Source organism: Chrysemys picta, chromosome 1, assembly GCF_011386835.1.
Source record: "Chrysemys picta bellii isolate R12L10 chromosome 1, ASM1138683v2, whole genome shotgun sequence".
In the NCBI taxonomy this organism is placed as follows: Eukaryota; Metazoa; Chordata; order Testudines; family Emydidae; genus Chrysemys; species Chrysemys picta.
In genome coordinates this window covers 357985868-358013824 of record NC_088791.1, presented here as the reverse complement: position 1 = coordinate 358013824, position 27957 = coordinate 357985868, and the positions used below count along the sequence as shown (strand labels likewise).

The window sequence follows — 27957 nt, the reverse complement described above, 5'->3', positions numbered from 1 at the left end:
GTACCACCAGCTGCCTCCTGATCCCCCCTGACTCCATTTTCCCTGGGGGAGCCCATTCTCGGTACAGGAACCCCTTCTCCCACAGGAACCTTTTCCGGCCACCTCGTCCCATGGTCTGTACCGCATTGAGGTCGGCCAGGTCCCTTATCTTCCGCAAGGAGGGATCTTTCTGCAACTCGGCCTGGAACTCAGCAGCTGGGACAGGGATTGCCACCTGCTCTTTCTCGCCCGCTGGGTCTGAAGCCGCAGCCTCCCTGAGCAGTGTCCCTGGGTGTTCTCTCCCCACCGGGTTAGGGCCTGTGCCTTGGGCAAGGTACCCTCCCCAAGGCCAGGGCGCCGTGCCCCTTGCTGGCTCTGGCTACGGGTCACGACCAGGGCACCCTGGGGGTTGCTTGCCCAGTCTTCCAAGTTTCCCCCCCGCCCCCATTAACACCTCAGTGGGCAAAGACGGGCATACCCCCACTTCCTTGGGGCCCTCCTTGGCCCCCTATTTCAGGTGTACCCTCGCCATGGGCACTTTGACTGGGGTCCCGCCCACCCCCGTCATGGTCAGGTAGGTGTTGGGCATCATCCGATCTGGGGCCACCACCTCGGGCCGGGCCAGTGTCACCTCTGCGCCCGTATCCCAGTATCCATTGACCTTCCTCCCATCCACCTCCAGGGGAACAAGGCACTCGCTCCGCAGGGACCGTCCTGCACCCACCCTGTAAATGGAGAACCTGGTGTCCGGAGCATCGAGCCCCCAAGAGGAGCTGACCTGGGGCCATCCTCACTTCTGAGGCATTAGGAACCTGCCCCTCGTCCGGCTGGGTCTCTACACAGTTAACCCGGTGTGGGTTCGGTCTGCTCAGTCTGTCCCTGATCCTGGGGCACTGGGTCCATATGTGGCCTCTCTGGCCACAGTAATAGCAGCTCATGTCCCGTGGGTCCCCTCGAGCCGGTCGGTTGTCCCTGATGCTGGGCATTCCCCTTTGGAGGGGGTTCTCCATATTCCCCCTTTGGGAGGTCCCAGGGTGACTCTCTCTCTGCATCGCAGTGGGCCTGTTCCTTTAGGACTCTTCCCTGCCTCCCCGTGACTGGCTCTTCACAAGGAGAAAATAGTTAAGGACAGTGAAGTCAATGGTAATTGGGATAAAATACAACATGGTTTTACAAAAGGTAGATCGTGCCAAACCAGCCTGATCTCCTTTTTGAGAAGGTAACAGATTTTTTTAGACAAAGGAAATGCAGTGGATCTAATTTACCTCGATTTCAGTAAGGCATTTGATCAGTTCCACATGGGGAATTATTAGCTAAATTGGAAAAGATGGGGATCAATATGAAAATTGAAAGGTGGCTAAGGAACTGGTTAAAGGGGAGACTACACTGAAAGGTGAACTGTCAGGCTGGAGGGAGGTTACTAGTGGAGTTCCTCAGGGAGTGGTCTTGGGACCCGCTCAGTTCGGTCTCCAAGGGGGGAGAGGTGTGATGAACTGGGACTGTTCTTAATGTGGTCTTTGAATGCTGAGTGGGGAGTGTTGGCCGGGGAAGGTGGCAGGGGGGTTTGGCTGGGACGGTCTGCATTGGGGATGGGAGACTGGCCTTGAGAGAAGATACCTGAGCAGGTAACGTGAGAACCCAGGAGCAGGGTGGGGCCAGGTGACATCTCTCCCCAGGAAACTGGATAAAGGCTGGGGGAGGAGCCGGGGGAGGCTGGGTGAGAGGCGCTGGAGGGAGTTTCAGTTTGGAGCTGGCTGGGAAAATGGAGGGGAGCCCAGACAGGGCTCTGGCCTCCCTGCCGGGGGGGCAGGGCCTTGTGTCCCCCACACTCAGTGATAGACGTACCGATGGGGGGCGGAGGGGGAAGGGTCAATTCCCCGGGGGGCCAGGGGGAGGGGGGAAGGGTCAGTGGGCGGTGGGTTGTTGTGGTCCGGGGCAGGGTGCAGGGGCGGGGGAAGTATCAAGGAGGGGAAGGGTCAGAACCAATGCGGGGATGGAGGGGAAGGGTTGGGGGGGAAGTACTGATGGGGGGAAAGGGTAGGTACCTGGGGGGGGGCAGGGTCAGTACTGGGGGGGCAGGGGGAGGGGGAAGTACCGATGGGGGGACGGAAGGGAAGGGTTGGGGGGCGAAGTACCGAGGGGGGGGGTCAGTATCCGGGGGGGGTCAGTACGGAGGAGGCGGGGGGTCAGTATCCGGGGCGGGGGGGGGAAGTACCGATGGGGGGACGGAGGGGAAGGGTTGGGGGGCGAAGTACCGAGGGGGGGGGGTCAGTATCCGGGGGGGTCAGTACGGAGGAGGCGGGGGGTCAGTATCCGGGGCGGGGGGGGGAAGTACCGATGGGGGGACGGAGGGGAAGGGTTGGGGGGCGAAGTACCGAGGGGGGGGTCAGTATCCGGGGGGGGTCAGTACGGAGGAGGCGGGGGGGTCAGTATCCGGGGCGGGGGGGGGAAGTACCGATGGGGGGACGGAGGGGAAGGTGTGACGGAGCAGGGAGCAGGGCAGGATTTGACCTGGGAAGGTTGCAGGGGGGTTGCAGTGGGGATGTGGGACTTCCCTTGAAGGGAGCTACCTGAGCTGTAACCTGAGCCAGGAACGGGGGTGGGGAGAATTAACACCTTCTGCCCGGGAGACTGAACAAAGGAGAGGAGCAGCGGGAGGGGCTGGAAGGTTAGTTTCGGTTGGGGCTGGGTGGTGCAACGCAGGGAACCCCAAGCTGGGGTTTAAGCTCCCTGAACCTCCCAGAGGGACCTAATTGAGGGGGGTTTGGTTGTACCTACACGCTCTGCTTGAGACTGTGTTCCTGTCCTTAAATAAACCTTCTGCTTTACTGGCTGGCTGAGAGTTGTTGCCCCTGCCACCAGTTGTTGCGGATTGTGGGGGAGTTAGGGCCCTGCACCCCTCTTCCCGAGATTCACTGCGACTCTCAGCCAGCCAGTAAAGCAGAAGGTTTATTTAAGGACAGGAACACAGTCTCAAGCAGAGCGTGTAGGTACGACCAGACCCCCCTCAATTAGGTCCCTCTGGGAGGTTCAGGGAGCTTAGACCCCAGCTTGGGGTTCCCTGCGTTGCACCACCCAGCCCCAACCGAAACTAACCTTCCAGCCCCTCCCGCTGCTCCTCTCCTTTGTTCAGTCTCCCGGGCAGAAGGTGTTAATTCTCCCCACCCCCGTTCCTGGCTCAGGTTACAGCTCAGGTAGCTCCCTTCAAGGGAAGTCCCACATCCCCACTGCAACCCCCCTGCAACATTCCCAGGTCAAATCTGCCCTGCTCCCTGCTCCGTCACAGAAGGGTTGGGGGGCGAAGTACCGAGGGGGGGGGTCAGTATCCGGGGGGGTCAGTACGGAGGAGGCGGGGGGTCAGTATCCGGGGCGGGGGGGGAAGTACCGATGGGGGGACGGAGGGGAAGGGTTGGGGGGCGAAGTACCGAGGGGGGGGTCAGTATCCGGGGGGGTCAGTACGGAGGAGGCGGGGGGTCAGTATCCGGGGCGGGGGGGGAAGTACCGATGGGGGGACGGAGGGGAAGGGTTGGGGGGCGAAGTACCGAGGGGGGGGTCAGTATCCGGGGCGGGGGGGGGGAAGTACCGATGGGGGGACGGAGGGGGAAGGGTTGGGGGGGAAGTACTGATGGGGGGAAAGGGTAGGTACCTGGGGGGGCAGGGTCAGTACTGGGGGGGCAGGGGGAGGGGAAGTACCGATGGGGGGACGGAAGGGAAGGGTTGGGGGGCGAAGTACCGAGGGGGGGGGGTCAGTATCCGGGGGGGTCAGTACGGAGGAGGCGGGGGGTCAGTATCCGGGGCGGGGGGGGAAGTACCGATGGGGGGACGGAGGGGAAGGGTTGGGGGGGAAGTACTGATGGGGGGAAAGGGTAGGTACCTGGGGGGGCAGGGTCAGTACTGGGGGGGCAGGGGGAGGGGGAAGTACCGATGGGGGGACGGAGGGGAAGGGTTGGGGGGCGAAGTACCGAGGGGGGGGGTCAGTATCCGGGGGGGTCAGTACGGAGGAGGCGGGGGGGTCAGTATCCGGGGCGGGGGGGGGAAGTACCGATGGGGGGACGGAGGGGAAGGGTTGGGGGGCGAAGTACCGAGGGGGGGGTCAGTATCCGGGGGGGTCAGTACGGAGGAGGCGGGGGGTCAGTATCCGGGGCGGGGGGGGAAGTACCGATGGGGGGACGGAGGGGAAGGGTTGGGGGGCGAAGTACCGAGGGGGGGGTCAGTATCCGGGGCGGGGGGGCGAAGTACCGAGGGGACGGGAGGGGGGGTCAGTACGGAGGAGGCGGGGGGGGTCAGTATCCGGAGGGGTGGCGGGGGGGGGTCTGAGCTGCGCCCCGGGGGCGGGGCCGGGCCGCGGGAACCCCCCTCTCGCGGGCGCTGCAGCGCAAGGAGCGGCCCGGGGGGGCGGGGCCAGGCCGCCCCACGTGCAGGGAAGCCCCGCCCGGCCAATGAGCGCCTGCCTCATGGTTAATGCAGCAGCGAGGCCCCGGCGGTGGTGGGCGGGGCCTGGGCGGCCACGGAAGGGCGGGCTCGGAGCGCGCCCGGTGCGTCGGTGGGAGGCGGGTGGCGGCAAGATGGCGGCGGCTGGAGCGGGGGGATGGGCCGGGCCGGTGAGGGAGAGACGGGCCGGGGGAGCGCGGGGGGCAGTGCGGTGTATGGGGGGCTGGGGGGCAGCGCGGTGTATGGGGGGCTGGGGGGGCAGTGCGGTGGGGGGGTCGGGGGGCTCGGGCGGGGGCAGTGCGGTGTGGGAGGGGTCGGGGGGTCCCTGGGGGGCAGTGCGGTGTATGGGGGGCAGGGGGGGCAGTGCGGTGGGGGGGGTCGGGGGGGTCCCGGGGTGCAGTGCGGTGTATGGGGGGCAGGGGGGGCAGTGCGGTGGGGGGGGTCGGGGGGCTCGGGCGGGGGCAGTGCGGTGTGGGAGGGGTCGGGGGGTCCCTGGGGGGCAGTGCGGTGTATGGGGGGCAGGGGGGGCAGTGCGGTGGGGGGGGGTCGGGGGGGTCCCGGGGTGCAGTGCGGTGTATGGGGGGCAGGGGGGGGCAGTGCGGGTGGGGGGGGTCGGGGGGGTCCCGGGGGGCAGTGCGGTGTATGGGGGGCTGGGGGAGCAGCGCGGTGTGGGGGGGGATGGGGGGGCAGTGCGGTGTGGGAGGGGTCGGGGGTCCCTGGGGGCAGTGCGGTGTATGGGGGGCTGGGGGGGCAGCGCGGTGTGGGGGGGTCGGGGGGCTCGGGCGGGGGCAATGCGGTGTGGGAGGGGTCGGGGGGTCCCTGGGGGGCAGCGCGGTGTGGGGGGGTCGGGGGGCTCGGGCGGGGGCAGTGCGGTGTGGGAGGGGTCGGGGGAGTCCCGGGGAGCAGTGCGGTGTAGGGGGAGCAGCGCGGTGTGGGGGGGTCGGGGGGCTGGGGGGGCAGCGCGGTGTGGGGGGGTCGGGGGGCTCGGGCGGGGGGCAGTGCGGTGTGGGAGGGGTCGGGGGGTCCCTGGGGGGCCGGGCTGATCGTGTCTCGGGCTCACTGGAGCTTCCCCCGTTTGTTCCCAGCCCTGGCGCTGCTTGGACATGAACCCGGGTCACCTCGGCTGCCAGGTAAGGGCTGGGGCGGGGGCGGGGGCTGGGAACGGCTGGGGGGGCACGCGGGGGGCTGGGCCAAGGAGGGGCGCAGATGGCAGGGGGGTAGGAGGCGCTGTCTCACTGCTGTGGGATTGGCACGGGCTGGGTTTGTGCCCGCTGCTTGAGGACTGGCACTGGCCTGGTATGAGGGGCAGGGGGCAGCGGTGGGGCCGGGCGGCGCGTGGGCAGAGCCCGCCGGGAGCTGGGGCAGCGGTGGGGCCGGGCGGCGCGTGGGCGGAGCCCGCCGGGGGCTGGGGCAGCGGTGGGGCCGGGCGGCGCGTGGGCGGAGCCCGCCGGGGGCTGGGGCAGCGGTGGGGCCGGGCGGCGCGTGGGCGGAGCCCGCCGGGGGCTGGGGCAGCGGTGGGGCCGGGCGGCGCGTGGGCGGAGCCCGCCGGGGGCTGGGGCAGCGGTGGGGCCGGGCGGCGCGTGGGTGGAGCCTGCCGTGGGGCTGGGGCAGTGGTGGGGCCGGGCGGCGCGTGGGCGGAGCCCGCCGGGGGCTGGGGGCAGCGGTGGGGCCGGGCGGCGCGTGGGCGGAGCCCGCTGGGGGAGGGGGCCCCCCCCCGCACTGGGTGTCGGGCGGGGGAGGTGGGCAGCTGGCCCTCCCCCGAAGAGCCTCACCCTCCTGGACTGGGGAGGCAGTGGCCCCACTTGGCGGCCTCCTGAAGACTGAAGATGGGGTGGCCCCACGGCCTGCCCGCGGAGAGCGTGGCGGGGGAGAGGCTGACCCAGAAGACTCCAAGGGTGAGTTGCGGGCAGGCGAAGGTGCCAGGCTCTCTGCGGGTGTGACTGGCACGGCGTATCTCAGACAGGCGCTGGGCAGGGTGCGTGTGAAGGCGCCAGGCTCTCTGCGGGTGTGGCTGGCACAGCATATCTCACACTGCCCTGGGCCTGGTGCGTGTGAAGGCGCCAGGCTCTCTGCGGGTGTGACTGGCACGGCATATCAGGCTGCCCTGTGCCGGTGTGCGGGTGAAGGCGCCAGGCTCTCTGCGGGTGTGACTGGCACGGCGTATATAACGCTGCCCTGGGCCGGGTGCGTGTGAAGGCGCCAGGCTCTCTGCGGGTGTGACTGGCACGGCGTATCTCAGACAGGCGCTGGGCAGGGTGCGGGCGAAGGCGCCAGGCTCTCTGCGGGTGTGGCTGGCACGGCGTATCTGAGGCAGGCGCTGGGCCGGGTGTGGGTGAAGGCGGCCAGGCTCTCTGCGGGTGTGACTGGCACGGCGTATCTCAGACAGGCCCTCGGCTGGGTGCTGGTGAAGGCGCCAGGCTCTCTGCGGGTGTGGCTGCCACGGCGTATCTCACACAGGCGCTAGGCCGGGTGCGTGCGAAGGCGCCAGGTTCTCTGCGGGTGTGGCTGGCACGGCGTATCTGAGGCAGGTGCTGGGCCGGAGACAAGCGAAGGTGCCAGACTCTCTGCGGGTGTGGCTGGCACGGCGTATATCACGCTGCCCTGGGCCTGGTGCGGGCGAAGGTGCCAGGCTCTCTGCGGGTGTGGCTGGCACGCATATCTCACGCTGCCCTGGGCCTGGTGCGGGCGAAGGCACCAGGCTCTCTGCAGGTGTGGCTGGCACGGTGTATCTCACGCTGCCCTGAGCCTGGTGCGGGCGAAGTGCCAGGCTCTCTGCGGGTGTGGCTGGCACGGCATATCAGGCTGCCCTCTGCCGGGTGCGGGCGAGGGTGGCCAGGCTCTCTGCGGGTGTGACTGGCACGGCGTATCTCACGCTGCCCTGGGCCGGGTGCGGGCGAAGGTGCCAGGCTGTCTGCGGCTGTGGTTGGCATGGCGTATCTCAGGCAGCCCCTGGGCCGGGTGCGGGTGGTGACTGGCACGGCGTATCTGAGGCAGGTGCTGGGCCGGAGGCAAGCGAAGGTGCCAGGCTCTCTGCGGGTGTGGCTGGCACAGCGTATCTCAGGCAGGCCCTGGGCTGGGTGCTGGTGAAGGCTCCAGGCTCTCTGCGGGTGTGGCTGGCACGGCGTATCTCACGCTGCCCTGGGCCGGGTGCGGGCGAAGGCGCCAGGCTCTCTGCGGGTGTGACTGGCACGGCGTATCTCACGCTGCCCTGGGCCGGGTGCGGGCGAAGGCGCCAGGCTCTCTGCGGGTGTGACTGGCATGGCGTATATCACGCTGCCCTGGGCTGGGTGCTGGTGAAGGCGCCAGGCTCTCTGCAGGTGTGACTGGCACGGCGTATCTCAGACAGGCGCTGGGCCGGGTGCGTGCGAAGGCGCCAGGCTCTCTGCCGGTGTGGCTGGCACGGCGTATCTCACGCTGCCCTGGGCCGGGTGCGGGTGAAGGCGCCAGGCTCTCTGCGGGTGTGGCTGGCATGGCGTATCTCACGCTGCCCTGGGCCGGGTGCGGGTGAAGGCGCCAGGCTCTCTGCGGGTGTGGCTGGCATGGCGTATCTCACGCTGCCCTGGGCCGGGTGCTGGCGAAGGCGCCAGGCTCTCTGCGGGTGTGGCTGGCATGGCGTACCTCACGCTGCCCTGGGCCGGGTGCGTGTGAAGGCGCCAGGCTGTCCGCGGGTGTGGCTCGCACGGCGTATCTCAGGCAGGCGCTGGGCTGGGTGCTGGTGAAGGCGCCAGGCTCTCTGCGGGTGTGACTGGCACAGCGTATCTCAGGCAGGCCCTGGGCTGGGTGCTGGTGAAGGCGCCAGGCTCTCTGCGGGTGTGGCTGGCACAGCGTATCTCAGGCAGGCCCTGGGCTGGGTGCTGGTGAAGGCGCCAGGCTCTCTGCGGGTGTGGCTGGCACGGCGTATCTCAGGCAGGCGCTGGGCTGGGTGCTGGTGAAGGCGCCAGGCTCTCTGCGGGTGTGGCTGGCACGGCGTATCTCACGCTGCCCTGGCCCTGGTGCGTGCGAAGGCGCCAGGCCCTCTGCGGGTGTGGCTGGCACAGCGTATCTCAGGCTGCCCTGGGCCGGGTGCAGGCCAAGGCGCGCCAGCCCGGGGCACCCCAGTGGCAGGCTGTGCGGGCAGCAGTGGTTCTGTTTTGTGTGCCATGTTCAGGGCTCTGGGCTTTTCTGTCAGGAGTCCCCCGAGAGTCTGAGGTGAAAGTGCTCTTCCCTTTGCAGCTCCCGGGAGGCACCGCGGGCCTAGCTTCCTGGGGCGCCGCGCCGGCATGGGCCCCTCGCTTTGCCGGGTTGCTCAGCGCGGTGCTTGTTCCTGGGGCGTCTCCTCTCCTGCCCGGGGGCCTAGAGCTGCATCGCGCCCTGGAAGATGCCCTTGCTTGGCTAGACGACTGCACACGCTCAAACAGTGGCTCACTGCTGCCTTCGTTGGGCACAAGAGGCTGCCGCTTTTCCAGCAGCGCCGTGCCAGCATTGTCTGACTGGCCACTTGCAGATGTGAGGCGCTCTGGCTGGCAGGCCTCGGCGGAGGGAATGCACTCCGCTGCCCCCCGGGAGCGGGCTTGGAGGGCTGGGGGCGCGCTCTGGCCGGGTCGGGTGAGGGATTCTCAGCCGCTGGCACATGCCAGCCTGGTGCTGTATTGCCATCCAGGCCAAGCTCCCTGCAGGGTGTGTGTGTGGTGCTTGGCAGGGAGCTGGAGCGCAGGCAGGGGCTCGCTGGGCTCGCTGGGCTCCAAGGCTCCCAGCCAGAGGGTCGTGCTGGTGGCCCAGCGCCTGCTGTCTCCTGGGCTCTGCGTTGCCAGGCTGGAGGGTTGAGCTCTGGGCCCGTTGTGGAGCTGCCTCATTGCCCTTTGAAGCCCCTGGGATGTGGGAGTCCTGGCTCTGAGTCCTAGCAGCTCCCACCAGGTCCCCTGCTCGTGCTGCAAGGAAATGGCAGTGCCCACCCAGCACGGCCCCGGCGCCCTGCCACTGCTCTTGGCGGGCAGCTGAGCTCCAGGCTGGAGCGGCTTGCAGGAGGTCGGGTCTCTGGCGCGGGCCTCAGGCTGGGCCAGTGACCCTTGAGCCCCCCGGCGCTCTCAGGCGGATCCAGCGGGTCTGGTTTATTCAGCCTTGTAGTGGAATTAAACCCCAAAGGGCGTGTCCCCGCCCGCTGCCCTGGGTCGAGTTCCACCCTTGCGCTGGGCCTGCGGGCGCGGCTGGTCGGCGTAGCACTGCGTGTAGGAGCTCCCTGGCCCCAGCTCCGGGTGCCGCGCTGCGGAGCCGAGCTGCTCCAGCCCTTGCCGCCAGGAGAGCTCCCAGATCCCCTTGCTTGGCTTTGGCTGAGAGGGGCGTGGGGGCTCACACCAGCCTGGGCCCCGACAGCTCTGCTGAGCTTCGGCTCTGCATGGAGCCCCCAAGGCACAAGGCCCTGCCTCCCCCCAGAGTGGCTAGCGCTGGGTGGGCTGACGGATCCACACCCTTCTCCCGGCGATGCAGCACCTCTTGCTGGCTCTGCTTTCTGGGCCCGGCTCCCTGCCCTGCGGGCCTGGGCGCGTGCATCGCTCAGCTCCCGGCCCCTCTGCTCTGGTGGTGGCTGCCTGGGCGGGCGGGCCCAGCCCGTGCTGGCTGGCTGCTGTGAGCCGCTGACTCACGGCCTGGGAGCAGCTCCCACAGCCTGTCCGACCTGTCGGGCTCTGCTGGGCAGGGGGGCCCGAACCAGGGAGCGTCTCCGGACCCTCCTGCTTCAGCTCCGGTAATTGGGCCGGGGATCCAGCAGCTACGGAGCACGGTCTGCTCCTGCCCCTTCTCTGGGTTGGCCTCTGTCCCTGTGGGTGGAGAGACGGCGCCCAGCGCTGGGCCAGGGCTGTCTGGTCTGAGCTGGAGCAGTGCAGCCCGGGCTCTGCTGCCCTGCCGCAGCGCTTTGGCCCAGCTCCTTTCCCTGGGGGCGGGCACGGCAGGGCCCAGCTCCCTCTGCCTGGCGCACTCAACGGAGCGCCCCTTCGCTTGGCCAAGGCCGCGCCCTTCCCCTGCTGCCTGAGGGCTGGGCCCCAGGCTGCTGCTCAGGCGAGCCCTGGCCAGGTGCTGGCACTGCCCAGCCTGGCTCACTTGCCAGCTGGAAGCAAGGGTGCAGAGGCTCTGGCTGGGGAGGCACCAGGCGGCCCAGCTCTGAGTCCTGCCTGCAGGGCAGCGTTCTCCGGGCTCAGAGAGGGGCCTCGCAGAGCAGCTGTAGGCCCATCGCCCGGCCCCGATCCCAGCGGGATGCCAGTCGCCTGAGGGACAGCAGCAACAGGGCCGTTATAAATAGCCCGCTGGTCCCCCACCCAGCTGCACTGAGCAGGAGGGGACCATGTGGCTGCCGCTCTGCCACCCTCCCTCTTTGGGCTGAGCAGTGTCTGGGGGAACCCTTCAGCTGGCCACACCCCCGGGATCCCGCACTGCCGCGGGCAGTTCTGGGGAGGGGCCCCACTCACAGGGAGCCGGGGCAGGGAGGCCGGTGCCAGTGTTTGACGTCCTGGTGCAGCAGACACGGCTGGCAGGTGGCACTGCTCTTGCAGCAGGGAGGGCACAGGGGCCAGGCGGATTCTGCCGGCCCTGCCCTTCGCCGGCTGGCGTCCTTCGCTGCCCCCAGGGCCAGGCAGCCCTCAAGGGTGTCCTAAAGGTGGTGGCGTCCCGCCGGCGTGGAAACGTGCCCAGGCCTGGAGAGCGGCCCAGCCTGCTGGCAGCAGGCCTGGGGAGAGCCGGGCGGCTGGCGCTACTGGGGCACGGCGGGGGCAGAGCCCTTGAGCCAGGGCCGCCGGGGGGGCACGGGCCTGCGTGTGGCGCTGTTCTGGCTGTTGGCAGGAGCCAGCCAGCTGCAGGGTGTCTGCATGCAGCGAACACACGGTGCAAAGCCCCCTTTGGTCCTGTGTTATGGGTGTGGGGCCCAGGCGTGGGATGTGAGTAGCCTGGGTGTCCTCACCCCCCTCAGAGCAGGGAGTGCAGGGGCGGTGCTGGGACCCTGCTGACGTTCCCGTCCCGTCCGACCCGGTGTCCTGTTCCACACACCGGCTCCGGGACAGAGAGCCCACCCCGGCCGAGGGCATTGGTGCCGTGCTTGTCCCTCTGCTGTCTGTCGCCTGCCAGCCACTGTGGGCTCTGCTCAGGCCCCCCCTCTCCTGGAGAACTGCCAGCAGGAGCTCCGGGCGCACTCGCTGCAGAGGGGTACGAGGGGGCGGTTCCCGGGGGCTCCTTGCGGGCGTGGGGGCTGCCTGGGGACGGCGCCAGGGGCTGCAGCCTGCCCAGCAAGGCCCCGGTTCCTTGGGCTCCCCGTCTGCAGCCCGTCGGGGCTCTGGGCCCGTCTCGTGTGGAAGCTCTTTGGGGCTATGTTCTGTCCGTACAGCACCCGGGGGGGGGCCTCCAGGGCTAACACAGGGCCGGTGTTCCAGTCCCCCCCGTTGCTGAGCGGGCCCCGGCCCCGGGGATGCTCGCTGAGGGCTGCGACACCACCGCCCTGCTCCTCGCTATCCACCCAAGGCCGGCCTAAGACCTTTCTGGGGGGGCTGCTTCCCAGGGTGAGCCCCAGCCAGGCCTGTGGCTCCGCCTGGATTGACTCGCACGGTGCTACGGGATGCCCAGTGCCCGCTCGCTCGGGGCCCAGCCAGCCACCCCTTACCCCCCATTTCCCTGCAGCACGTAGGGAGCCCGCCCACCTCCCCGTTCAGTAGCATCTGCTCAGCGGTGGCCTGACAGCAGAGCCTCAGGTGGCCTCCCCGCCCACAGCACTGCACCCTGGCGCCCTCCCTGCCCTCCGGGGGCCTGCCACCCACCTGCTGCTGAGCTCTGACCTGGGGCACCCTGGCCTCAGTGCCGCACCTCAGCCCTGCTTCGTGTGGTGCCTGGGCTCCCGGCTGTCACAAGCTGCTGTTGGGTTCCCCCAACATGTTCCGGGAGGGCACGGTGCCGGGTCTGTGGGTGGCACAGTGTGACGAAATGGGGTTTTATTCATCTTGTAACATGAGTCTTACTGTCCTATACCAATACTGCGCGTGCCTCAGTTTCCCTGTGTGCCGCACCAATGGGAATTGGGGGGTGATTTTGCTGAGGCCCTCGGGGCAGGTGAGGCTGCCCAGCTGCTTGCACGTGTGTAACCTGAGACCCGGGCGAGCGGGGGGAGGAGGGGGTACAAACAGGTGACACCTTTTGCTGGGGAGGAGCGGGACAAAGAAAAGGAGGAGGGGCATCCAGGGGGGTGTCGGAGGTGGGGTGGCTGGAAGTCTGCGTGGGGGGACTAGAGGGGGGAATCCAGGGCATCTGGCCTAGGACTCCCAAAGATGGACTTGGCTGAAAGTCACTGATTTCTGTGCCAACAAGCTCTGTTCTACGCTGTGTTCCTGTCGTCTAATAAACCGTCTGTTCCCGGCTGGCCGAGAGTCACGTCTGGCTGCGGAGTGGGGGTGCAGGGCCCTTGGCTCCCCAGGACCCCACCTGTGGGGACTCGCTGTGGGAAGTGCTCGGAGGGGCAGGGGAGGCTGAATGCTCCGAGGTCAGACCCAGGGAGGTGGGAGCTGGGGCAGCGTCACCTCCAGGACCAGTGACCTGCTTCCCATCCACCTCCAGGGGACCGGGGCCGCCCCACCCCCACCCTGTAGATTGAGCTGGCCTGGGAGCCATTGCGAAACTGCCAGCCCCTCCTCCGGCTGGGCCCCCTCCCAGGTAACCACGTGAGGGCTCGGTTCGCTCATCCTGTCCCTGAGCTCATGGCACCGGGCCCATCTGCGGCCCCTGCCCACAGTCATTACACCTCAGGGCCCGTTGGCCCTGGGGCCGGTCGGGCGGCTCGGGTACTGGCTGTGCCTCTCGGGAGGGATTTATCTGAGGAAGCCCCTGGGTGAGCCCCCTTCTGCCACTGCTGTGGGCCTGTCCCCCTGGGACTCCATATCCCCACGGGCTGTCAGCCAGCCGCCCTGCGCAGCACAGCGCCGGTCCTTCGGCCTCTTGTCCACCAGCCACATCCTCAGGCCAGGGGAACAGAGTTCATGTATCAGAGGGGTAGCCGTGTTAGTCTGGATCTGTAAACAGCAACAGAGAGTCCCGTGGCACCTTCTAGACTAACAGACGGATTGGAGCATAAGCTGTGGTGGGTGAATGCCCACTTCGTCGGATGCATGTCAGCTTATGCTCCAATACATGTTAGTCTTAAAGGTGCCACAGGACTCTCCGTTGCTTTTTAGAGTTCATATAGTCGCTCCAGCCCCATCCGTTCAATCACATCCTCCTTGGTCTGGCCCCTGGCCCCATTCACCACTTGTGGGTCCCCACGGAGTGTGGGGGAGTCAGGGCCCCGCACCCCTCCTGCGATTCACCGGGACTCTCAGCCAGCCGGTAACACAGAAGGTTTATTAGATGACAGGAAACACAGTCCCAAGCAGAGCGTGTAGGTACAACCAGAACCCCTCAATCAAGTCCTTCTGGGGGGTTCAGGGAGCTTAGACCCCAACTTGGGGTTCTCTGTGTTGCACCACCCAGTCCAAGACTGAAAACAAAAACTCCTCCAGCAGCTCTCTCCCGTCTCCCCTCTGCTTCTCCTCTCCTTTGTCCAGTCTCCCGCTCCTGGCTCAGGTTACAGCTCAGGTAGCTTCCTTCAAGGGAAGTCCCCCATCCCCAATGTAACCCCCTGCAACATTCCCAGGTCAAATCCGCCCCTCTCCCTGCTCGTCACAGGGGTGGTATGGCCCCTGTCATTGGTCGGGTGGCTCAGCGCCGGGTCGTTGACTGGGTGGTTGGGTGGCTCAGCGCCGGGTGGTAGTGCGTCTCGGCGCCGGGTCGTTGGGCAGCTCAGCACCGGGTCAGTGGCCGGGTGGTTGGGCGGCTCAGTGCAGGGTTGTTGGCCGGGTGGTTGGGCGGTTTGGCGCTGGGTCGTTGGACGGGGGTTGGGCAGCGTGGTGGCCGATTCGGTGGGCGGGTCGTTGGGTGGCTCGGTGCCGGTTCGGTGGGCGGCTCGTTGGCCGGGTCGCTGGGTGGCGTGGTGGCTGGTTCGGTGTGTGGCTCGTTGGCAGGGTGGTTGGCCAGGTGGCTTGGCGCGGGGTGGTTGGGCAGTGTGGCGGCCGCTGCGGCGGGCGGCTCATTGGCCTGGTGGTTGGGCGGCTCAGTGCAGGGTTGTTGAGCGGCTCGTTGGCCGGGTCGTTGGGCGGCTCGTTGGGTGCTCGTTGGCCGGGCTCCGGAGCTCCACGCTCCTCTTCTCCCACGTGGGTCTGCGCAGCCCAGGAGCTCTCCTGCCTTTCGCGGCCAGGGCCGGGCAGCTCCGGGATAGGCTGCCGAGCAGAGGTGGGGCCTGGCTCGGCTGAGCTCCTGAGTCTGGTCGGCCAGGTGCCCGGGTTCCTTGTTCCCAAGGCAGGCGAGAGCTGGGGGCTACGGGCAGGGAATGTGCTGTAGGGAACAGCCCAGCCACTGGGCCGGGACGAGTAGGGTAACCCCACTCCTCCCGGGGCTGAGCACTGTGGGTGCCCTCGGGCTCTGGGCAGGTCAGTGGCCGAAGGGAGACGTCTGCTCCCTGCCCCTCTCTGCTGTCCTTGTGCAGATCGGGGGGACGTGGACATGGCTGCCTGGCTCATCTCCTGGGCCCTGCCGCAGAAGGGGCGGGGGGTTGCCATGGGGGGTGAGGAAGTGGTGCAGCCGAGGGGCTGAGTGCCAGGCTGCCAATGCTGTGTGCTGTGTGTGTGGGCACCCCCTGCCTGCAGGCTCTGCTCTGGGTGTGCCCCGCGCTGCTCCTGCCCTGGCAACGCCCGCCTTTCCTGCTGCTCCTTGCACTTTGCCCCTGCTGCGGGCGGGCGGGGCGGGGCTCGGTTCCCTACAGGGGGCTGAGGCGGGAGTCCCAGGCAGTGGCCCCTGCTCGCCCCACACGGGCTCCCTGCCTCATGTCGTGTCTCTTCTTCCAGCCTGGTGCCACCCTGGCCGCAGCATGGAGCGCTGGGCCTGTCCTCGCCCATCCGGCTCCACCGAGCAGCCGTTGCCTCAGCCCGTGGAGCGCTCAGGGGCCGCCCGTGCCCTGTAGCCCCCCCTGGCCGGTGCGGAGCTGTGCCCGTGGGCATGGAGAGGATGAGCTGGCTCAGCAAACTGCACCCCCGGGCAGCGGGGCACAGGGCCAGCCGCGGCGCCAGTCTGCAGAGCCCCGTGACGGCTGACCCCGAGACCTGCCTCATGGTCTTCAAGAACCACTGGTGCCAGGTGAGGGGCCCAGCTGGGGGACTAGAGATGGGGCCTCGGAGGGGTGTGGGGGCGATGCAGGGGGCGGGGGAGAATCGGGGGAGGAGGGAGACCTGAGGGCCCCCAAGAAGGGGGGGGTCGTCTCCCAGGTGCTGGGGGGGGGGGCGGGGTCTGTCACCGAAACCCAGGACTCGCGCTTGGCCTCTGGGGGGAACCCCCTTCAGTGTGTGTGTGGGGAGGTGGGAGGGGAGGGTTAAGCCATAGGCCCCTCCGCCTCCTGGAGCCGCACCTCTCTGAGTCTCAGCGCACCTGTCTCTGCTGTGGGCCCCCCAGGAAGTCCCCTCGCTCTGGCCCCGGGGCCTCCCCTCCCAGAGGGAATAATGCCCCCCCCCCCCCCGCCCTGATCTCTAGCCCGGAGCGTCTCTCAGCCAGCGTAACGCAGGAGAGGTTATTGAGCCCAGCACAGGAAACTCTCCAGGCCTCAGGCCTGGCCAGTCTCAGCACATCTAGGTCTGCCCTGCGTCCAGGGGGTCTCTGCCTGCTTCCCCCTCCAGCCCCGAGCCCCGGGATCACCGACCCCACCAGCTCCTCCCCTGGCCTTTGTCCTCCGTCCCAGGTAAACAGCTCACTGTCCGCCGGTCACTGGGCTCCTCTCTCCTCAGCCCTTTGTCCTCCCACTGGCCAGAACCGGCCTCTTAGTCTCCAGGTCACCAGTTGTTAGGGTCCCCCAGCAACAACAACCCCTCTCCCACCACCTTGTTAAACATGCAGCTCACAGGGAAACTGAGGCACACACACGCTATTCATGTCAAACACCACAACAATCCCCACTTGGTCCCAGGCAGCACCTGGCCCGGGGGCACTGCCTGTCCTGCTGGAGCGGTTCTCCCGGGGGCGGGGTGAGGAGAGGTCTCCTGGGCACCCCGGGGCGGGGGGCTCAGCTCTGTCTCCCACCCGCAGAGACAGGGATTTGCCAGGGTACGTCCCCAGGGCCAGCACACTGCCTGTGCTGAGCGAGTGCAGCGCCTGCCTCGGTTTCCCTCCGCGGGGGCTGCCTGGGGGTCGTAACTGGGGCGTGAGGCCCATTGGGGCTGTGGGCAGAGCAGCCCGAGACCAGGTGTGGTAAGAACTGGTACTGCGCCGATGGGCACCTGGCACGGTGTGGCAGCCCCAGGAGGGCCTGGCCTGGGTGCCATGGGCTAGTCAGCCCCCCCTCTCCCTCCCCTCTCTGATGGACCCAGAGGAGTTATCCCCTCCCCCACCTTGTCTCCACACCCAAGACCGGCCCTGCTTTGAAACGGCTGGTGGTCCCCGCAGCTCCCGGCTGGGGGTTGGGGGGGGCCCAGGGGCTGATCTAGGCCCCTTCCCTCCGTGAGCACTCCCTGCGACCCCCCCCCCCCCCCAGTGGGCCAGACCTCCGGGGTCCTGCTCTCCTGCCAGGGCTGGCCATGCGGCTTCACCGCCTGCGTCCCACCCTGAGCTCTGCCCAGCGCATCCGTCCGACGGGTCCCGGGGAGCCGTGTCCCCACTGCAGGCCCCCTCCTCCCCCCCCCCCCCAGCCAGGAGCTGCCTCCCCCCCTTCCCCATTAACCAGCTGGGACCTGCAGCCCTCCTCCCCCTCCCCTGCCCGGAGTCTCCTCGCCCAGCTGGGAACTGGAGCCCCTCCTCCCCCTCCCCTGCTGGGAGCCGCTGCCCACCCCCACACACACCCGCAGGGTCTCTGCGCCCAGCTACGAACTGGAACCTCCTGAGACCGGGTCTGCGGCCCCCCTGCTGCCCCCCATGAGCTCTGCCCTGGGGGAGCCAGGCCCTCGCCACAGAGATCAGTGCCCCGCGCCCAGCATGGACAGCAACGCTCTCACAGCAACGCTCTCACAGCATCACCCCTGTGTCTTATCCTGCCGTGACAGCAGCCAGACCTTTCCCACCCCACTGGGCAAGAGGGGAAACCGAGGCACACACAGGACTCCTAACATTATTACAACCCCCCTTTGTCCCAGAGGCCCCGTCTAAAAGCTGAGGGAAGCCATGGTCACACCGTGCCCGGTCCACCTCAGCATTTCAAACAGCCCCTCGCTCAGCGCGTGCTGCCCCCCTCACTCAGCCGGTGCTGCCCTTCCCCCCTCGCTCAGTGTCTGCAGCCCCCCGCGCCCTCCTCCCTCGCTCAGTGCGTGCCCCTCCCTGTGCCCTGCCCCCCTCGCTCAGCATGTGCTGCCCCCCACGCCCTCCCTCCTCGCTCAGTACATGCTGCCCCCCCCCCCGGGTCCTCCCCCCCTTGCTCAGCGTGTCCCCCCCTGCCTTGCCCCGCCGCTTAGTGTGTGCTGCCCCCTGTGTCACGGAGTGCGGGGACGTCAGGGCCCTGCACCCCTCTTCCTGCAATTCATTGTGACTCTCAGCCAGCCAGTAACACGGAGGGTTTATTGGACAGTAGGAACGCAGTCTACAACAGAGCTTGTAGGTACAACCAGGACCCCTCAGTCAAGTCCTTCTGGGGGGTTCAGGGAGCTTAGACCCCAGCTTGGGGTTCCCTGGGTTGCACCAAACTGAAACTAAAAACTCCTCCAGCAGCTCTCTCCCCCCCCCCCCCCCCCAATCCTCTCCTTTGTTCAGTTTCTGGCCAGGTGTCACTTCTCCCCACCCCCTCCTGGCTCAGGTTACAGCTCAGGTAACTTCCTTAACTCCCCTGCAACATTCCCAGGTGAAATCCGCCCGCTCCCTGTTCCCTCACAGCCTGCTCCCCCCCTGCGCCCTGCCCCCTCGCTCAGCACCTCTACCCCCCCCCGTACCCTCCCCCTCGCTCAGCGCGTGCCCTTCCCCGTGCCCTGCCCCCCCTACTCAGCATGTGCTGCCCTCACTCAGTGCCTGCCGCACCCTGCCCTGCTGTCACGGGGTTCCCGGGTGATGCTCTGGGACTGCTCCCCACAAAGCCAGTCAGGACTTTGGGGAGTCTCCTCTCCCTTGGGGCAGACTGTCCTCAGGGCAAGAAGCTCACACGGCAAGAAGCTCACACGGCTTCATCTCCTGGGTCTGACCTTGGAGCATTCAGCATCCTCTGCCCCTCCATGCGCTTCCCACAGCGAGTCCGCCCCGGCGGGGTCCTGGGGGAGCCAGAGGGTCCTGCACCCCCTGTGACAATGCGGTTCTGGCGGAACCCAACTGAGAGTGCCAACTCAGGACAAATTGCTCAAATAGGGCAGTTACAACCCAAGGCTGGGGTTTTTCCACCTCTAAGGCAAACCAAACCAGCCAGACTAAGACTTCGGTCTCCCCCACTGGCTAACCGCAAGTCTCACAAGCAATCTCCTTAGACACTCCAGTTTCCCAGTATTACCACCAGTGCCACACGTTATGAGGACAAATAGTTATAAAAACCAATACCCCGTAAAAGAAAAAGGTTCTCCTGATCCCAAAGGACCAAGCCCCAGATCCAGGTCAATGTACAAGTCAGACCTTACCCACAAATCACGCTATTGCCAATCCTTTAGAATCTAAAATCTAAAGGTTTATTCATAAAAGGAAAAAGATAGAGATGAGAGTTAGAATTGGTTAAATGGAATCAATTACATACAGTAATGGCAAAGTTCTTGGTTCAGGCTTGCAGCAGCGATGGAATAAACTGCAGGTTCAAATCAAGTCTCTGGAATACATCCCCAGCTGGGATGGGTCCTCAGTCCTTTGTTCACAGCTTCAGCTTGTAGCAAAGTTCCTCCAGAGGTAAGAAGCAGGATTGAAGACAAGATGGAGATCAGGCACCAGCCTTATATAGTCTTTTCCAGGTGTAAGAACACCTCTTTGTTCTTAAATTACAGCAACATGGAGTCTGGAGTCACATGGGCCAGTCCCTGCATACTTTGCTGAGGTACAAGGCGTATCTGCCTTCTTTCAATGGGTCCATTGTATAGCTGATGGTCCTTAATGGGCCATCAAGCAGGCTAGGCAGAGCTAATCTCAGCTTGTCTGGGATGTCACCCAGAAGCATAGCATAAGTTTGCCATACAGACAGTATAGAGCCAATATTCATAACTTCGACTACAAAACTGATACACACATATAGACAGCATAATCATAACCAGTAAACCATAACCTTGTCCTAGACACCCCATTTGACCCCCTTTATACAAGATTTGGGTGCCACTACAGGACTTTGGTTGCAACAATGATCTATATGGTCCCAGTTTATGTCAATAACGTCACACCCCCAACGCAAAATTGATGCAGGAAGGGATGACACAAACATCACTGACTGCATCCCAAGAGCTCCCCATCCTGGGTTCTGTCCCACTACAGCTAGTATTGGGTTAGAAGCCATACCCGTGCATAACAGAAATGGTTTATCAAAATCATGTTCAACCACATGATTGAACCTCTTTACAAACTCAAGGTAACACTTAGTTAGAACAATAGTGAATTGGATCTGCTCTGGCAGCATGGTTCCTGTATGTGTCATGTGATCTTGCCAAGAGCTAAAGAAAACTGCTACTTTATCCATACAAGCTCGGGCCAATGTTTGGAACCCAATTAACATCGAATAAATGCAGATATTAATGTTCTTCATAGTCCAGGAATCTTGGCATTTAGCCATGAAAGCAATATGGTAGTGTGCCTCAGTCTTCCTTTTCATACAGCACATTAGGTCTGGACTGTCCTTTCCCCTGTGAAAAGTTCCCATATTGTTTATATGCATTGCCTGTGAAACCCCAGTGTAACAAGGCCTTTTAACATAACGTGTGTTTTCATGTATTCCTTTTAACATGTTCAAGGAATTCTCCAAAAGATTAGGCACATTGTATATTTTTACAGTTTGTGGCAATAGCAACACATTAATTACAAAATCTAGCAATAACAACAAGTTCATTGCAAGTGTCCATCTACAGTCATGTTTGTCATGCCACCCCTTTGGCTCAATACCATTGGAGTTTGGGCATTTTAGGGTTAACCTGCGGCTTCCCTTTGCAAAATTCAGTTTTCTCTTTCCTCCTTGTCCTGCAGGATCAAACCCTGATTTCTCTTGCTTAACAGAATTCACTGGCTGATGGGGTGGGCCCTCTTTGCTAACAGCTATTAGCAAGTCCTTCCTTTCCCAGCCAGGCAAGTAATTTGCACTACCCCAGACCAGAGCCAGTCCACCAGTTTTCATATTCGTAACTGCTATCATCTCCAAGGCTGGACTCTGTCTTAAAGAGATACCACACAAATCCAAAGAGTCTGCGGGTGAGAGTTTGCTTCCTCTCCCCCGCATCCTCAAGCATTTAGCCATAAAACTGCTCTGCTCTGACACATCAGTAACCAAATCTGTCCTCAAACCCTGAAGCACAAACTGCTCATTTAAAGAATCAGAAAGGAGACATTCCTGTTCCAACACCATTGCCTCCCCAACAAGTTGGCCCCACACAGCCACTTGGTTATAGGGATGCCTCAATTCCTTAACAACTTTTACTTCCTCTGAGACCTTCTCAAAGCTACCCACACTGGATCTTTTACAAGGAAAGTTAGTGGATCCCTTCACAACAGACAATTTTTGGCTGCTAGGAACTGAAACTTCCTTGATTAAATCACTCTCACACCCTTCAATTGCAGGGAACTGCTTGCACCGAGTACCATGAGGATTCCTTTCTCCAGGAGCTTTTCTAAGCAGCAATTCACCCCTCACAGAAATTCTGCCCTTACCCTCTTCACCTAGGGCTTGCTCTAAAGGCACACTTTCCTGAGCAACAACAGACTCTGTCTGGGTCTTACTTACCTTCAGGATCACCTTTGGCCCATCAGGCAGATCTCTACACAATCCCCTTTCAGGCGAACCCATAGACTTCCTAGATAAAAGGTTAGAAATATTTCCCTTCTCTTTGCCACACACAAGCTTAGGAATTTTTTCCTTTTTGCTACAAGTTGTTAAACTGTCGGTAGGTAACACAACCAAATTACCTTTCTGCTCTCCTTGTGCCCTGGCTAGGGTATCACCCTGATCAGACAGAGTTGTTACACCCTTCTCCAACCACACATGAGCAACAGGCAAAATACAAGCACCAGAATTGTCTGGTCTCTGGGATTTTGCTAAGACACTAACTGGATGCAACCTAGTTACGGTGCCATTCTCCCCAGCAGATGCAAACTTAGGACCATTCCCTTCCTGGGCTTTAGTTGAATCCAGAACCAACTCTGAGACAACTAAATTACTCTCAACCATCACCGGCCGAAAGGCACCTTCTGTCTGCTCCACAGACAAAAAAGAGTTGGAGACGCATTTTCCTTTACTAGACATACCGTTTGGGATTTCATTTCCCTTGTCCCAGCACCCCGGGCTGTTCACAGACAACTGCTTGGAGACTGGGGTAGCTTCCTCCATAGGCAAGTCAATACCCCTGACAGACACAGGCACATTTCCTTCACTGTCACTATTCTTCGTACAGGAAACAGATAAGGTATAGGGACACTCATCTTCCACTCTCCTTGCCTTCCCAAACTGCTGACTAGATAAAGCCATCAGCTCACAAGACTGCCTAGGCTCATCCAAAATCTCCTGGTTCTCCTCTCCCTTCGCTTGATCTAATTCCAGATTTACTTCTGAGACATTAGATAGACATTCAGAAACTTCATTCACAGCCGAACAGCTACTTTCCAAAGACAAACTTTTGGAGAAACCCTCCATAGGCACAACCTTAGGATCAATCCTCTCTTGTGCCTGGTTTGTATTAACTTGACTGACCATAGCTTTAATATCATTTCCAATCATAATATCCTTAGGGATTATGTCTTTTACTCCCACAACCATGGTGCCCTCCAATCCCTTCCATTTCAGGTGGATTTTAGCCAAAGGCACCCTGACAAAATACTTAGATAAGGCTACAACAGTTACATCTTCACCTGGCAAATAATCTTCCTTCCTGACAAGACTTGCTTTAACCAGAGTAATATCTGCTGCGGTGTCCCTCCATGCCATACACCTCACTCCATTCACTTCTGCACTGCTAATAAACTCTGCATTATTTCCCCCATATTTAGCTTTAATGTGAGTTTTAAGGTCAAATCCTTCAGAGACAACAGAAACAGCATTTGCACACAGGGCACCAATGCTGGGCTCTGTGTGGCTTGCCTGTGAGTTTACAACAACAGGGTTAGCATTGGCCGTGGCATTTGGGGTTGCTGGTTTTGGGCTGCCCTTCAGTGTCGGGCAGTCTGGTCTCATGTGGCCCAGCATACCACAGCGATAGCATGTAACCTGCTGGGGATGTGAGTTCCTACCCTCCGGGCCCCCTTGAACTCCTTTAGAAGAGTCAGGTTTATTTTTAAATCCTTCCCTCCTCTTGAACTGGGGAGAATGGTGATCAGTTTTCCCCGGGGTTTTACACCCTTCTCGAGCCCTGTTTTGGGTATGGGCATCCGCAATCTCTGCCGCCCGTAGGACTGACTCAGGGTCCCTGTCACACACAGCTGCTCTCACATTGTCAGGCACAATGTCTAAGAACTGTTCCAAAGTTATTAAATCCAGCAGTTTTTCAAAACTCCCATGAACCTTGGCTCCCATAACCCACTTTTTAACAAAACCCATCAACTTATGAGCACATTCTACAAAAGTACAATCCTTAGGCATTTTAAACTCTCTAAACTTAACTCTGTAAGATTCAGGAGTAACCTTGAATCGCCTTAACACAGAATCCTTAAACCGCTCATAATTTAATGCTTCTTGTTCCCCCAAGTCATTAAACACCTCCCTGGCTTTTCCAGTCAGTCTGGTTAGCAGGACAGGCATTCGCTGACCCTCAGGGATCTGGTACAGATTGCAGAGGCGTTCAAAGGTAGACAAAAACTCCTCTATATCCTCAGTATCATTGTAAATGGGACACATCCTTTCCCAGTTTTTCTCATGGTGGGGGGGAAGTGGAGTACCAGGTGGGGATGACTTTCTCCGCTCTTCCATTACTTGGAGCTGAAGTCTGGCCGTCTCCTGTTCCATCCTGTGAGTCTCCTGCTCAGCAGCGAGCAGCTCTAGACGTCCCTTACGAGCTCTCTCTTCTCTCTCAGCAGCCTCTTTCTCTCTCTCTCTTTCTAACTCTGCTATTTTTTGCTTCTCCAGCAATCGAAGATCTGCTAGCTTCTGTTCATGCTCAAATTGCAGTTTACTTGTCACCCTTTGCATCCTAATTTTTTCTGCATCTTCTGCAGCCTCAGGTAAGGGCTGTGCTCTTGCCCCCTGATCACTGGCTATTAGCAGATTTCTCAATTCTTCCTTTGTAGCTTTCTTTCTAAAGCTTATCCTCTTTTCTGAACACAAATTTTCCAGGGCTTTTTTCCCAAGTCCCTCATATGCTCTTTGCTCAGCCATTGCAGCAGCTCTTTAACCAACAAAACTCTCAATCCCAAAATTCAAATTTGGATAGCGTGGGGTTCTGACCCAAAGCTTAATTGACCTGGTTCTGTGGATCCAAGCACGACTACGCCACTGTGACAATGCGGTTCTGGCGGAACCCAACTGAGAGTGCCAACTCAGGACAAATTGCTCAAATAGGGCAGTTACAACCCAAGGCTGGGGTTTTTCCACCTCTAAGGCAAACCAAACCAGCCAGACTAAGACTTCGGTCTCCCCCACTGGCTAACCGCAAGTCTCACAAGCAATCTCCTTAGACACTCCAGTTTCCCAGTATTACCACCAGTGCCACACGTTATGAGGACAAATAGTTATAAAAACCAATACCCCGTAAAAGAAAAAGGTTCTCCTGATCCCAAAGGACCAAGCCCCAGATCCAGGTCAATGTACAAGTCAGACCTTACCCACAAATCACGCTATTGCCAATCCTTTAGAATCTAAAATCTAAAGGTTTATTCATAAAAGGAAAAAGATAGAGATGAGAGTTAGAATTGGTTAAATGGAATCAATTACATACAGTAATGGCAAAGTTCTTGGTTCAGGCTTGCAGCAGCGATGGAATAAACTGCAGGTTCAAATCAAGTCTCTGGAATACATCCCCAGCTGGGATGGGTCCTCAGTCCTTTGTTCACAGCTTCAGCTTGTAGCAAAGTTCCTCCAGAGGTAAGAAGCAGGATTGAAGACAAGATGGAGATCAGGCACCAGCCTTATATAGTCTTTTCCAGGTGTAAGAACACCTCTTTGTTCTTAAATTACAGCAACATGGAGTCTGGAGTCACATGGGCCAGTCCCTGCATACTTTGCTGAGGTACAAGGCGTATCTGCCTTCTCTCAATGGGTCCATTGTATAGCTGATGGTCCTTAATGGGCCATCAAGCAGGCTAGGCAGAGCTAATCTCAGCTTGTCTGGGATGTCACCCAGAAGCATAGCATAAGTTTGCCATACAGACAGTATAGAGCCAATATTCATAACTTCGACTACAAAACTGATACACACATATAGACAGCATAATCATAACCAGTAAACCATAACCTTGTCCTAGACACCCCATTTGACCCCCTTTATACAAGATTTGGGTGCCACTACAGGACTTTGGTTGCAACAATGATCTATATGGTCCCAGTTTATGTCAATAACGTCACACCCCCACTTCGCAGTCGGACGTGACTCTCAGCCAGCCAGTACAACAGAGGTTTATTAGATGACAGGAACACGGTCTAACACAGAGCTTGTAGGTACAGCGGCGAACGGGGCCGGGTCCATGATGGGGTTCAGAGAGCCAGACACCCACGTCTGCCCTCACTCCTAGTCCCCTGGTAGCTCCAACTCTCAAACCCCCTCCAGCCCCTTCTTCTCCGGGCTTTGTCTCTTTCCTGGGCCAGGAGGTTACCTGATCTCTTTGTTCACCTTTAGCTATTACCTTGCAGGGGGGAAGGGCCTGGCCATTAGTTGCCAGGAGACAGTGTGTCAGTGATTTATGCGCACTGGCCTTTCCCCACCACCTAGAGACTTAAGAAATGCATGGGGGAAACTGAGGCACCCACACAGTATTCAGAGGAAACATTAAGAACAGTCCCACTTCGTCACACCTGCCCATACAGCGTGTGCCCCCCCCCAGAGCCCGCGCCCCCCCCGCTCAGCGCCTGCTGCTGTCTCCCCAGGTACTGAGGATCCTGGAGACGCGGGGCCCCAGGCCGGGCCCGGGCACGGCGGACGACGCGAGCGCCGTGCGGAACAACACCTACCAGATGCTGACGCTGCTGGCGGAGGAGCGGGCGGGCGCCGGGGCGGGCGCGGGGCCCATCCTGCAGCTGGTGCTGGCGGAGAACCTGCTCGAGCGCCTCCTGCACTGGCACCTGCAGCGGGACAGCGGCGAGGAGCAGCGGGCGGAGCAGCTGAAGCTCTACGAGATGCTGATCAGCCAGAGCCACCAGCCCCTGCTGCGCCACCCGCCCGTGCGGCGCCCGCTGCTGCACCTGCTGAGCCTGTGCGCCGAGCCGGCCTCGCCCTCCCTGCAGACCAGCCTGGTGCTGCTGCTCAACCAGCTCTGCGGCTGCGTGGCCAAGGAGCCGGCGCTCCTGGAGCTCTTCTTCCACCGGCCCACGGAGCAGGGCCCCGGCGACCTGCTGCTCTTCTCCCTGCTCGTCCCCTTCATCCACCACGAGGGGCCCACGGGGCAGCAGGCCCGCGACGCCCTGCTGCTGCTCCTGGCCATGGCCGCCAGCAACCACGCCGTGGCCACCTACATCACCGGCAGCTCCTACTTCTGCCCGGTACGGTCCCACGCGGCCCTGCGCCCGGGCTGCTCCCCGGCCGGTCCCACGGGGCCCCTCCCGGCCGGAGCCAGAGGGACGGGCCGGCCCCAGGGGGTCCTCCCGACCAGTGCCACCGGAGCCAGCCCCAGGGGCCCCTCCCGGCCGGAGCCAGAGGGACGGGTCGGCCCCAGGGGGTCCTCCCGACCAGTGCCACCGGGGCCGGCCCCAGGGACTCCTCCCGGCTGGAACCAGCGGGACGGGCCGGCCCCAGGGGCCCCTTCCGGCCGGAGCCAGCGGGACGGTCCAGCCCCAGGGGCTCCTCCCGACCAGTGCCACCGGAGCCAGCCCCAGGGGCCCCTTCCGGCCAAACCCAGCGGGACGGTCCAGCCCCAGGGGCTCCTCCCGACCAGTGCCACCGGAGCCAGCCCCAGGGGCCCCTTCCGGCCAAACCCAGCGGGACGGTCCAGCCCCAGGGGCTCCTCCCGACCAGTGCCACCGGAGCCAGCCCCAGGGGCCCCTCCCGGCCGGAGCCAGCGGGACGGGACAGCCCCAGGGGCCCCTCCCGACCAGTGCCACCGGAGCCAGCCCCAGGGGCCCCTCCCGGCCGGAGCCAGCGGGACGGTCCAGCCCCAGGGGCCCCTCCCGGCCGGAGCCAGTGGGACGGGGGCTTGTGCATGCTGTGGCTGACTCCTGGCAGGGGCGCTCCGGGGGGCTGGCAGGGCACCTCCTCCGGCCCATCACTGCAGCATCAGTGCCCCCCGGGGCAGCCACGGAGGCCCACAGAGATGTGGTGACTCAGCCCAGGTCGGGCTGAGTTCAGTGCGTCCCCCGTGCCCCTGCCCTGCACAGCAGCTGGTGAGCCTGGCCCGGCGTGAGGGACCCAGAACGGGGTCCAGCCGAGTGCCCAGCCTGGCCCTGAGCTCCCTGCTGGGCGCAGAGTGGCAGGGTGCCAGTGTGTCCCTGCCCAGACGCTGGCCCTGGCCCCTCTCCACCTGCCTCCCCGTGTACTGGGGGAAGCGTCTGTCAGGGCAGCACCTGGCACCAGGTGCCCACTGCTGGGGGCTCTCCCTAACCATCAGCCTTTCGCCGATCCTGTGTCCCCAGGTCCTCGCCACGGGCCTCAGCGCCCTCTACTCCTCGCTGCCCCGCAAGATCGAGGTGCGGGCGGACGACTGGCACTGCCTGCGCCGCGAGGACTGGATGGGGGTGCCCGCCCTCGTCCTCTTCATGAACTCGCTGGAGTTCTGCAATGCCGTCATCCAGGTGGGCAGGCCGCAGTCCGCGGGTGCCCACCTCAGCCAGCTCTGCCCAGCACTGTGCCCACCCCGAGATCCCCTTCCCATCCGGGGGCTGCCCGGCACCGTGCCCGCCTCAGCCAGCCCTGCCCAGCATTGTGCCCACCTCAGCCCATGCTGCCCGGCACCGTGCCCACCCCGAGATACCCTTCCCATCCGGGGGCTGCCCGGCACCGTGCCCGCCTCAGCCAGCCCTGCCCAGCACCGTGCCCGCCTCAGCCCATGCTGCCCGGCACCGTGCCCACCCCGAGATCCCCTTCCCAGCCGGGGCTACCCAGCACTGTGCCCACCCCGAGATCCCCTTCTCGGCCGGGGGCTGCCCAGCACTGTGCCCGCCTCGGCCAGCCCTGCCCAGCACTGTGCCCACCCCGAGATCCCTCTGCCCCACTACACCCTTCTCCTGGTGCGGAGCGGAAGCTGTGGCCCAGATCGCAGTGTCTGGCTGCGCTGGGAGGGACCCAGGCGTCCTGCAGTCCCTGCTGTCGC

At 63.0% G+C, this 27957-nt stretch overlaps 1 protein-coding gene across 2 annotated transcripts in view; it reads left to right on the top strand.

Moving 5' to 3' along the window:
- The first annotated feature begins 4467 nt into the window (after nucleotides 1-4467).
- Nucleotides 4468-27957, top strand: part of FHIP1B (FHF complex subunit HOOK interacting protein 1B) — a 32625-nt gene continuing 9135 nt past the window's right edge. The window contains exons 1-5 of one of the 2 annotated variants that reach the window (XM_065581924.1): nucleotides 4468-4580; nucleotides 5496-5540; nucleotides 15291-15579; nucleotides 25583-26194; nucleotides 27281-27439. In XM_065581924.1, coding sequence (XP_065437996.1) covers nucleotides 15442-15579; nucleotides 25583-26194; nucleotides 27281-27439 — 909 coding nt within the window. In that variant the 5' untranslated portion in view covers nucleotides 4468-4580; nucleotides 5496-5540; nucleotides 15291-15441. Of the gene's footprint in view, nucleotides 4581-5495; nucleotides 5541-6167; nucleotides 6306-15290; nucleotides 15580-25582; nucleotides 26195-27280; nucleotides 27440-27957 lie in introns of those variants that run through there. The other variant, XM_065581925.1, reaches the window with a different exon arrangement.